The sequence below is a fragment of the Pomacea canaliculata genome, linkage group LG3 (assembly GCF_003073045.1).
Source record: "Pomacea canaliculata isolate SZHN2017 linkage group LG3, ASM307304v1, whole genome shotgun sequence".
NCBI classification, from domain to species: domain Eukaryota; kingdom Metazoa; phylum Mollusca; class Gastropoda; order Architaenioglossa; family Ampullariidae; genus Pomacea; species Pomacea canaliculata.
Window position 1 is genome coordinate 5,096,019 of NC_037592.1, and position 11,656 is coordinate 5,107,674.

Below are 11,656 nucleotides of genomic sequence, written 5' to 3' on the forward strand. Positions count from 1 at the left end.
ACTAATTTGTAAGATTGTTACCCAGCATTTCAAATGTTGATGTAAACCAAAGCCGTGTTTTAGTTTTCTATTTTTAGCACTAACTTTTTCTGTTATTTTTACCATTTATATTACAGTTATTCCCATTGTTCGACAAATGCTTGTATAGGTGTGTATTTGATGGTGAGTCAGAAAGGAAGATATTAATTTTTTTATAATCCTTTTTACGCATTTTTACGAATAACAAATAACATCAAAAATGCTTGACGCAAAACAAATTTCTTTTAAGTCTTCGTATACCCGTTCTAAATCATGATAAATCAATGATTTTTACTTTAAAAAAATCAAAATAATGAGGAAAAGTATTAAAGAGCAATGTATATAATATGTTCGACATCATCCCAAAATAATATTTTTAATTTGTCTTTTAAAGGGAGACCAGTTGTGAATGACATTGTATCAACGATTTTTAACTCCTACTATGTAAAAAGCATAAGAAATTGAAAATTACACGTGACTTTCTCGCATGAAGAAGGAAATATCATCTCAAGCTTATATTACTAATATGAAAAACTTGCCCCTGGGGCTCTAGTCAATACCCGGTGTGTCAACAACTTTAACGGAAGGTAAACATGCTGCTAGACATCGCTAAGGTTATCGTAATACCCTGAGTTATCTCTAGTTACTGGAATGGTGTTCTCGGGGTACTCTGGTTTCTTCCTTACATAGAGCCGACGTCACTGTGCACGTGACAGAGCTAGCGAGGGACTGACAGAGCTGACGTCACTGTGCACGTGACAGAGCTAGTGAGGGACTCACCCAGAAGAAGCCCCTTGACTGTCTGCAGGATCCACGGCGAGTGAGGCGGAAGCAGACGACACCAGGGAGACAAGAAGCAGCGTCACGAGCGGTGACATGTCGGACACTTTGACGACGACGACGACGACAGCAGCTGGAGGTTGATTGTTGCTGGCGGAGAGCCAACGACACACAGCTTTTCCTCCGCCTTTTATAGTTAAAAGTACACAGAGCTACAAAGCTACCAGAGTAGTATAGACATGTGCTATTCATGCCTCATTTGGGGAGCCGGAAGGGGAGCCGTGACGTCACAGCCGCCGGAAGTTGCACGGGGGCGGCCATCTTGCCGGAAGTCGCACGGGGGCGGCCATCTTGCCGGAAGTGGCCTGGAGACGGCCATTTTGATGAGGTCATATCCGTGGCGGCCATCTTGTCGACCATCTTGCCGGAAGTCCCTGTGGGTGCGGCCATCTTGATGAGGTCATATCCGTGGCGGCCATCTTGTCGGCCATCTTGCCGGAAGTGGCATGGAGGTGGCCATCTTGGTGATGTCATATCCGTGGCGGCCATTTTGTCATACCCGATTGATTGTTGTTTTTGTATTTGTGGAAAATGTATTGAAAGAGCCCATTTCGTCAAAGCTTAGAAAAGTATAAACTTTAATAAACTTTGTCCACCAGTCGCCACGAGGAGGCAGGGCTTTTGTTTGACTGGCAAAAAATGTGTTTGACGCACAAAGAACAAGAAAAACTTTTATCACAGCTTTTGAAGATATCGCAGTCTAAACGGGAGCAGCAGTCTCAAATATCTAACGGTACGGTAGTCACCCCATCGTCAAGGACCTTTCGCTTGATGTACAGATAGGACAAGGCATTGCGGTGTTGTTGGTAGGTAAACATAGATTTACCATCCGTTTTGAAACTGGTGTTGCATCCACCACTGGCTTGCTGTGTCTGTAAAACCTGTTTGAAATGGTTGTGGTCAAGTTGATTTTGGTGTTTGTTTAGACCCTTGGTGCTTAGTTTTTGCGAGTCACCGAAACAAATGTAAGTTTTGCTGCAGAGAGCTACGATGCCATCGCCTGTGTACTCTGTTTTAAACAAGCCCGGCGTGCGTTTGTCGTCGCGAGCGCGTTGGAGACAGGCAGGACAGGCAGAGGGGTCCCAGGGTTTGTGGTTTGTTTTGCTGTGCACAAAGTCTTGGTGATGTTGGTCGCATGCTTGTCCCGGGAACCATTGTGTGTATTCTTGAAAAAACCGTTGTTGCAATTCGGGACGGACGGCATCTTCGAAGCGAGGTGCCGCCAAAGCCATGTACAGCGAATCCGTGTCCATTTCGCACAGCTGAAAGTTGCTGCGGTCTACGAACTTGTCCACGCAGTCATAGTAAAACTGAAGCATTTTCAGTTTGGCGTACTGGTAGACGAAATAGCCAATTTGTAAGGGGAGGCCCCAGTTGATGTTCTTTTTGGCCATCTCTACCTCGTACAAGTCTTCCGTCAGTTCCGTCAGCTTTTGAAAGCGACTGTCGTTTATCAGTTTTTCACAGTCAGAGTCACCGACGTAGTAAATGTCGCAGTGCCTGGCGATGTTGGTGAGCGTCTTGCCGTAAGCACTGTTTCCTAACAGTTTGAACGTTTCGCTTAAAATGTTTTTGGATGGATCGCTGTCTCCTTGGCGTCGCGCGCTGGTGACCATGTCGCCAAAGGCCTTAAAGCAAGGTTTGGGTTGGTATTCTATCACCAGGTAAATGGCAGTGACTATGAGTCCATTTTCAAGATACCATTTCAGCAAAGGGGTCGCTAGTAAAACTTTGTTTCCGACATAGCTGCCGATGAGGGTTTTTGTGGAACCGGTCAACAGTTTATATTTTTCCGCGTACGCTCGCATGAAAGGACCAATGTCGGAGCGCGTGACATGAATGTTTTTGAAGATGGGCGTCATCTCGCTAAACCGCTCGCGCAACGCCTCGGGGACGTGAAGATCGCACTGCACCAGGCCAAACAGCGTTCCGTCTTTCACGGCGGCTAAAATGTCGTTTTCGGTGGGATATCGTTTGGAACTGTAGGAGGGGAGCTTTTTACAGCGTATAACTGTGGAGATTTGGGGGTTGGTCTTTTTTTTTCTTTCCCATTCGCACTCCCACATTTCCTGCACCGCAACACCGACGACGTTTTGTAAGTACGCGGTGATCTCGCGCGTTTTTTCCCGCAACTCGACGAGTGGCTTTTTGTTAAACGGGTTGATGACGCGACCGCGCGTGAGGGAGCAGTTTTCGTGTCCGTGAAAAAGACAGCCGTGAAACTGATAGACGGTCTGCGTTTCTGAATGCCACCCATCGACGCGAATTCGCCTTTTTCCTAACTGTTTTTCTTTTGAATTAAATTTATGCCGAATGTGAATGTTTTTACAAAACATGACCCACTCTAACCACTCGCGACACTTTTGACCGTATACGTCTCTTTTTTCCCCTTTGAAATTATTTTCTTTTTTACGGATGATCGGGTGTTCCGTCGGCATGTTTTGACATAAGGCCCAGAGATACAAGGCGTTGGCATCGAAACCCTCTATGCTTTGTACGGGTTTGCTGAGGTCGTTGCGAATAAACGTGTGAGATTTTTCGTGATGGCGGTGAAAAATGATGGAGGGACCGCCTGTGATGTTGTCGCGAAGCAGCGAGTGGATGTCTTTCGTTTTGTCATCGAAAAGAGAAAAGTAGACGTCGGAAGACAGAGTTTTGAAGAGATAGCGCAGTGTGATGCCGGGAGCCGAAATAGCGTCTTTCACCATGTCTACACCGAGAGTAGCGTAGAACGTGATCTGGTTGTCGAGCGCTTGCAGAAAAGGCACAACGTCGAGGTTGTTGTACCACATCAGAAAATCTCGCATCGACGTCATGTTGCGAGTCTCCCAGACCTGTTGACAGTAGGCGTACTGCTCGTCTGTGATGTTGCTCTGTTTGAGGGTCGAATAAAACGCGGCGTGGGGAGGGAGTTGCTGTTCTTGTAGTGTGTCGAGAGAGGTGACGTGTTCGTAGGGGAAGAAACCTTTTTGTTCTGTGACGTTGTAGGCAGCCAAGTACTTTGCGTAACTAAATCCCGGAGCGAGAAAGTTGACGACGTCTAGAAATTTCAGCTTTTGGGTGCAAATGCACAAAAATGCGTTGTGACGCTTCACCACAAACTTAAAAGGGTTTTTTGTCTCGTCAACATCGTCATCGTCTGTTTCTTTTTCGCAAAGGACAAATCGGCGAACGAGGTAGGGTTTGATGACGTTGATGTCATATTTTCCCGAGTTAAACCCTATGACCGGTAGTTGACGCAAGTAGTCGTCGAATCGGGCTTTGAGGGCGGCGGTGGGAATTTGAATACTGTCAGGGGAGTTGTTTTGTTGTTGTTCGACAGCATCTAGCTCTGTAAGCACGTCACTAAATCGCTCGCATAATAAAAGATAAGAACGGTCCGAAATTTTTTCTAGGTGATCGACCATGCGATCGATCAAGTTTTGAGAGTCGCCGTCGCTGACAAAACAAACCGGCGATTCAAAATCTGGAACGTTACTGGCTACCGACACGGACAAGGGAACGTGTTGTGCTGTGTACCGCGTGTTGTTGCTGTGGGGTTGGGGAAGGTTAGAGCGATCAAAATAAACTTCGAAATCAAAGGTGGCCCTATACGGAAAAACAAACGACGTGTCGACCGAAAACCCGTGGGATTGTAAACTTTCCAGGACGGAGGGTGTACCCTGATAGACCCCGCCTTGATACGTCTCTTTGACCTTATCCCCCTGACATTTTTGTTCGTGTCGCTCCATCCTCCAAATTTTTTTCCAAAGTTTTCCGCACTTGGGACATTGAAACGCGTGTGTGAGTTTGTCGATGTCGATGATGTGCATGAAATGTTGCTTGTAATGTAAAAGACGGAGAACGTCTGTATACTTGTACGCGCTCCGCTGGAGAGGGACGAGCACGGGAGGAGACTGACTTTCATCAAACTGAAAAACATCGATATTTACTTTAAATTTATCTTCTAAACTCGGCAGATCTAGCAGGGTCACTCCTGGAAAGTCAGAAAAAGAAGCAGACGAGGACCATTGGTTGAACAGTTCTCGCGCAGGGATCTGTAACGAATGTACGTTGGCGCCACGGTGTAATGCGAGGGCTCTAAAAAAACAAAGATTGTCACGGTACGCCTGTCCGTGGTTTTGGTCTGTTTGAAGTGTATGCAGGCTTTTGTTATTTTGTATGTATTCGGGTAAAGCATCATCTGTACAACAACCGATAGGAAAGTCGGCGATGGGATTGACATAAAAGGAGGTGGACATGATGGCCTCCACCGCCACCTTACTGTCGGGACGTTCGTTTTGGGCGTGCTCCAACGCGTCGTGGTCTTGAACTTGATTTACAAAGTCCAAAAAATCTTGTTTGTTAGAAATCAGACGGGGTCTTTTTAGTGCTCTGTGGTTGTTGGCAGAGGCATGAAAAAACGATAACTCATTTGAAGTTTTATTTTTTAACAAAAAGGAGTGGGAAAAATTAATTTTAAAACGCTTCTTTTGAGAATCAAAAAGATCCACGAGACGTTGTCTCCATAGTGGAGTGGCATTGGGAGTCCAAAAGAACGTAAACACCGACTGATGTTTTCCGTACCGTTTATGGGTTTTGACTGCGCTCCAGTTTTTGCGATATACTTCTTCAACATCAGGTGGTAACTGTGATAAAAGCTCATCTTCTTCTAACCGACCCTGCGCCTGGGTTTTTTGCTTTTTAGGAGGCGGAGGCGGAGGAGCCGTCAAATCATCTTTTTCTAACCGACCCTGCGCCTGGGGTTTTTGCTTTTTAGGCGCAGGAGCCGTCAAAGTAGCCGAAGGCTGAAGCTGATGAACCTTTTGCATATGGCGGCCAAGATGTTCTTTGCGTGAAAAGGTTCGATAACACAAAGAACAAGGAAAGCCTTTTACCTTTTCGTGTATCGCTTTGACATGACGATTCAGGTTCCTGACCGCCGTAAATTTCAAACCGCATATACGGCAAATCTGAAAACAAACAAACAAAAAATCCGTCATGCATACTCATTTTTAAAATATTTAGGAAAAAACCCACTTAGGCGTCAACTTACGTTTTCCATGGCTGCTGGGAGACAGTGAGAGAGGTGTTAAATAAAAGTGATTTGCTTCTCGAATGAATGGATCGAGATAGTCTTTGCTGAGAGAGAGGTGTTAAATAAACGTGCTTTGCTTTTCGAATGAATGGATCGAGATAGTCTAAGTGACTAAATAGGATGCTAAAGGCGAGCTGATTGGTGGTTCGCCAAAGGCAGCTTTATGTGCTTTGTGATTGACGTGGTAAAAAGCTGAATGACAGATGAGTGCCAGCGGGGACATCATACAGCGGTAATTAAAGTGTCATCTGGGTAGCATCAGCAGTCTGTCAGCATCATTGACCTACATTAATCTTACAAAGGTGAACGACCGCTAGTGCCAGCGTGGTACCATTCTCCACCCACCCCCAACCACTCTTCGTTGTACACACTGCACACGTGTATTTTTCCCAAGAGAGTTGTGAGGACTAGTGTTGGGTTGGAGGTTGTTTTTATTATTTTTATTTTAGCCTTCTTCGTCAAAAGCTCACTCCAAAAAAAAAAAAAAATTCAAAGTGAGCCTTTGTCCAGCAGTCACCACGTGGAGGTGAGGCTAAATCGACTGCCAAAAAAAAAACAAAAAAAAAAAACAAAAAAAAACAAATAAATAAAAAAATAAAAAATAAAAAAGGGGCAGCAGAGGTGGGAGGCTAGAAGTCGAAGGGTTCGTCGAAAATCTTTTCTAGTTGGTCTTGAGTGAGACCATCAAACTCTTCGGAGGAGGAGGATGGGAAAAACAGCTTTCTTTTTACTTTGTTTGTCTTTTTTTCATCTTTCTCTTCTGGCTCTAGCCGCCTCTTTCGTTGTGGTGGTGCCACCACCGCCGACGACGTAGAAGGTTGCGGCGAATCAAATAAAAAAACGTCATCGTCGCTTTCTTCTTCCGCCTCACTTAAAACGATAACGGTTGTTGACTGGGCGACGTGTTGCTTTTCAGCCTCGAGGAGCTGGTCTCTTATAAAGGGAAAGACTTCCCCAGCCAAAAATTTGCTGTTCATCTTCCCTAAAATCGTTTCCAAGTGAATATCTACCGCCTCCTCAAACGTCATGGATATGCACGGGTGCTGGTGCTGCGATGGGTGATTGGTGATGCACCCGTTACAGTATTTCTCTATGGCCTCGTTGACCATATTGATGAGACTTTGGAGAAAACTTGGATTAGACATTTTTTTTTTCCTTTGCTATGCGTTGGAAAATCAACAGGGACTAGAAAAGCTGTGAAGTCGGTATATATACTATAGTCGAAACCCCCAAGTTTGTTCGGGACTGGCTGCGAGTCAGAGAGGCGTGGTTTACATGCGCTGACGTGGTCAAAAGGTGAATGACAGATGAGTGCCCGAGGGGACAGCGGTCTGCCAGCATAATCGGCCAACATTAATTTTTACAGCTCATCACAGTTGATCTTAATGGCGGTAATTAACGTGTCATCTAGGTAGCATCAGCAGTCTGCCAGCATCATTGACCTACATTAATCTTACAAAGGTGAACGACCGCTGGTGGTTTGACTGCACTCCTCTCACAAACCAACATTTATCCATCATACACACACAGACACACTAAAAAACTGTTGTAACATTTAAGACATCGTTTTATTCAACAAGCAGTCTAAAGAAGAAAAAAAATTGTGGTACGCTTGTACATTTGGTAAAATGTTTTTTTTTTCTGCTTAGCTTATTGTTTTTACACGTCTCTGTTTTGTCGATCGGGTTTACACACACACAAAAGTTTTTTTTCATACTGTGTCGTCGTTGCGAGGCTTTTTTTTTTTTCCGGACAAGGTTGCGGCGGGCGAGACTCTTTTGGAGCACACACACAAAAGTTTTTTTACACTGTTGTGTCATCTGGAAAAAGCACATCGTCGTCTTTTTCTTCGTCGTCGTTGTCGACGCGAAGCTTCTTGGGTCGTTTTGTCTCACCAAGGTTTTCTGTCTGCCTGCGATAGTCGGTGGTCAGTTTTTTGTGGACCCTCAGCAAATTTTGAAATTGCTGCGCATCCATCGCTACTCCCTTTTGGGTGGGCAAACGTCGTCCCTCTTTGCCGTTGATAGGAGCCGTGTAGTGTCGAACGTGAATTTTGACGATGCCTTTCCACGTTCGCACAGAAGCAAAGACGTCTTTGCCGAGCGGATACATCGTTGAAGAAGCATTCTGGTCAACAGGAGCCATGGTGGATGTGTGGTGTACAGATGTGCAAAAGACGGGGTTTTTTTATAGCGGCTTGGAGAGGGTTGGTCGGTGACGTAGGTGTCGAACCATTCTGTAAACGAGTCGATCATTGGTCCGGAGGTTTATGGCGTGAAACGGGGCTAAGAGCCTGTGGAGACTTGCACCGCGACTTTTCATCATCACAAAATATAGCACATACAGCCCGCAGGCTGAACTCGTCAAGTCTTGTAACAGACGATCGTTGTAACGACTTCGGATGCTGTGAGTTTCGATAAAGTGGTTGATGTCACGATGACGTGGAGGAAGACCAAAACTGTCAAAGTACTCGGCTTTACCAAGTCCGTCAAACCACACGGCTACCCAGTGTTCTCCCCTTTTAGAGGCTGTGTCGGTGTTGATGATGAAGGCACTTGGACGGCGAGGAGAGAGGTGAGTTGGCAATTTGTTTCTAGGGTACACACCTTTAAACACTCGTCTAGCATAAATGTCCGAGCCTAAGATGGCTGAAATCTCACGCGTGTTCATGCTGAAAAATCTGTCAGCACCTGACGACTGCGGTCAATTTCAATCATGCTGTCGAGTTCACCAAAGACAATCACATGAACAGGGTTGGGTAAGGTGTCGCTAAATTTTAGCTCCAGTCGCAGCGCACCGCTCTTGACCAGCTCAAACTGGTCTCCGTCCACCAAACTGGGTGACAAGTCAAACGCGTAGAGGGTGTAGCCCAGCGCAAAGTCCCTGAAACATAAAGGCAAAACGTGTAGCGCGCACTCACACACACAGAGTCACACACAGAGTCTCTCTCTCTCTCACACACACACACACACAAAACATACCTGTAACCGATGTGATTGCCCGAATCTCGTCCTGTATGACCGGTAGCCGTCATCAACCCATGATAAGCTCTGACGTGGTGTTGATTTTCAAAGTCGGGCATCAGCGGTTTGGCAGGCACTTGACGTCCATCCATGTACAGACAAAGAAAGGACAGGTTGTGTGTTTTAAAGTTGAACGGGTTCGCCTTCAATTTTCCGTTAAAGGCGGCGGTATCCACTAGACCGATGATGATGCGCGTGGGAGCTTGACTGAGAAACAGGTTGTCTTGAACGTGTGACAGTTGTCCTCCTGGAATAGAAAAAGTCTTTTGCACCACCCTTTTCATGGGGTACTTGGCCGTTCCCTTTTCTAACGCCTTTTCGTGTGCGAGCGACACTGCAGGGTTGAGTTTGGCCTTGCGGACAAACAGAGAAGCGTGTGTGATGGTGCTGCGATATCCTCCGTCTTCGTCGTGAGCTATCAAGTTAAAAGCGGCTTTAGACGGGATCAGTCTGATCTTGACGTCCACCCCTGGTAGCATGTAGCGTTCCTGATGCATAATGTCTGCGTGGAGACGACCCATCATGTCTATTTCCTTGCTTTTAGCACTCATGTCTCGCCGAATCTTGAGGCCAGCATTTGCGTCTCCCTGCGTATCATCTAGGTGGTTGGCTGAATCTCTGTAGTAAAGGGCAGCCGTCATATGTCCTTTCTTGGCCTCAGAACCAAAGTTTAGCGTCGCCTCCAGGTAAGCTCTGTACGGGTACGTGTTGTCGCTAGATGTGATGAGAGTGTCGTTTAAACTAATGTCGACTTGAGAAAACAGACTGTGCAACCAGTAGTTGATGGGAGCGACGTCTTTACCGTCGGCCAAATCTGACCCATCAGCCTCGGTGACTTTGGCTCTGACGTGCAAAAAGGTGTTGCTGAGGTCCAAGTAGTCTTCTGTGGCGCCATTGATACAAAATTCGATGGGAGCCCCTGTCGAGATGGCACTGAGCGGGTAATACTCTACAAAACAACCTTCCTCGACAGCCGTTTGCGTAGGAGGGACGGAAAACAAGTCTAGTCCGGAATGTACGCTCTCGCAAGATTTAGGGTGGATGAGAGCCATGTTAACCAAAGATGTCTGCCGTACTGCTCGTCGTCTTCTTTTTCTTCTTTTGAACACGTCGTGGGTGAAATGTTGGTTTTATACGTTTTCGGGCAGGTTCGCCAGGGGGCGCACCGGATCCTGATATTGCACTGACGGCTTGGTTAAACAGACGCTTGCCTGCTTCTTTCCCTCGTTCTTGTATCGCCGTCTTAAAATTTTGACCAGACATCATGTCCTGAGCAACCTGAACGCCGGTGTGTAGACCTTCTTTCAACAAAGCTTTTCCACCTCTTTTGACAAGCGGAAGAATCATGCGTCCTACGCTGCTCAACAGACTCCCAAGTCCTCTTCCTCGCATGTGACGCCCACCGGCAAACACAGACAAGCCATGTCCGACCTGAGAGCAGTAGTAGTCCTCGTAGATTTTAGGATTGCTATGATACGGTGTGTAACGTACCATCCTCCTAGAAGTGGGTCCTCCGACGAAAATGAAGCGTCACGATGGTACTTCCGCTGCTAAATGAAAACTCTTTACCCGTGTCTGTCGTTAAAAGGATTTCCACCGAATTAAAATTTGACCGGCTGAGTGGGATGTAGTGAGGTTTTTCAAAGATATAATGCACGACGTCTTGCGTCTTGTCGGTCATGGGCACTATGCGGAGAAGCGGGGCCATGACGTCACCCACGGGGCGCGGACTGACCAGATCGCAGTAGATGTAGGCACTCTTAAAATTTTCGTTCAGATCCACATTCGTGGTCGAATAATAGTCTCCTTTTCCTAAAAACGTGTTTCTTGAAAATCCCAACACTCGCTGTAGCGCTGGACTCAGCCGAATCGTCGTATTTTCCTCGTACAGCTTGATGTGCGTGCTCTTGGAGGCACGTTCGTACTCGATCCACAGGCGTTTTTCTTTGCCCAAAGGGTCCGAAGCACGATGAAGGCTTTTCTGACAAACAGTGTTGAGAAACCACACAAAATACTCGCTCGAATCGTACAGTCCACCAGGAATTTCGACTCGTTTTTTCTCTGGTGACCTTGCTTTGGCTCTTACTTCATTTTCAGAAGGCAGATGAGTAGTATATTCGATCCAAAAATCTCCCTTGGCAACGTTGAGATACGAATTGGGAAGTTGAATTTCTGATAGTCCTACCTCAAATTCTCGCTCCAAGTCGATGGTCTGAGGAAGTTTAGTAAAATAGTGACTAGCAGAGTTGTCTGGATAATATTCCATCGAGCTGTTGCTGGGTAGGGTGAGATAAAACATGTTGTTGTTTTTAGTGGTTGAAAACAGCAGAAGGCGGAGGGTCGATAGCAGGGTTGGGAAGCACGTATCCGAGACAGCTACTGAGCAAAGCCACCCACAAATTGTCCGCTCCGTGTCCACGTGTCAGATTAAAGAGCGAAACGCCGACCACGACATAAATAAGGATCATTTGGCAAAAAAATACAATTTCTCTTCGAGGAATTCGACGTCCCATGATGCGCCACACGCCAGTCGGTGGTCGTGGTGGTGGTGATGGTGGTGGTGGTGGTGGTGGTGGTGGTGGTGGTGGTGGTGGTGTGTGCCTTCCATCAGTACCGGGTGAGCGATGACTGCGGAATCCAAGAATTAAATGAAGCATCGTAACCGTACCATTTGACTAAATACTCCTTTCTTCCGCCT

At 46.4% G+C, this 11,656-nt stretch overlaps 2 protein-coding genes across 3 annotated transcripts in view; both read right to left on the reverse strand.

The window, feature by feature from the left end:
* LOC112558684 overlaps positions 1–6,001 on the reverse strand; it is a 56,931-nt gene extending 50,930 nt beyond the window's left edge. Inside the window, exons 1-2 of one of the 2 annotated variants that reach the window (XM_025229270.1) lie at positions 5,894–6,001; positions 799–5,810 (exon numbers count right to left, since the gene is read on the reverse strand). In XM_025229270.1, the coding sequence (XP_025085055.1) occupies positions 1,578–5,810; positions 5,894–5,902 (4,242 nt within the window). In that variant the 5' untranslated portion in view covers positions 5,903–6,001 and the 3' untranslated portion in view covers positions 799–1,577. Of the gene's footprint in view, positions 1–798; positions 5,841–5,893 lie in introns of those variants that run through there. The other variant, XM_025229269.1, reaches the window with a different exon arrangement.
* Positions 6,002–7,733: 1,732 nt separating this feature from the next.
* Positions 7,734–11,092, reverse strand: LOC112558688 (uncharacterized protein F54H12.2-like). The gene is made up of 2 exons (XM_025229275.1): positions 8,917–11,092; positions 7,734–8,818 (listed from the first exon to the last, which is right to left on the reverse strand). Exons 1-2 carry the CDS (start codon positions 10,008–10,010, stop codon positions 8,602–8,604), a joined length of 1,311 nt encoding a protein of 436 aa, XP_025085060.1. The 5' UTR covers positions 10,011–11,092; the 3' UTR covers positions 7,734–8,601.
* Positions 11,093–11,656: the final 564 nt, after the last annotated feature.

What these genes read in the sequence shown, in the direction of transcription:
- LOC112558688 (XM_025229275.1), bottom strand. Translation starts at nt 10,010, where the DNA reads ATGGCTCTCATCCACCCTAAATCTTGCGAGAGCGTACATTCCGGACTA. An exon ending in GGCAATCACATCGGTTACAG is followed by an intron (nt 8,819 to 8,916) that starts GTATGTTTTGTG and finishes TTTATGTTTCAG; the next exon opens with GGACTTTGCGCTGGGCTACA.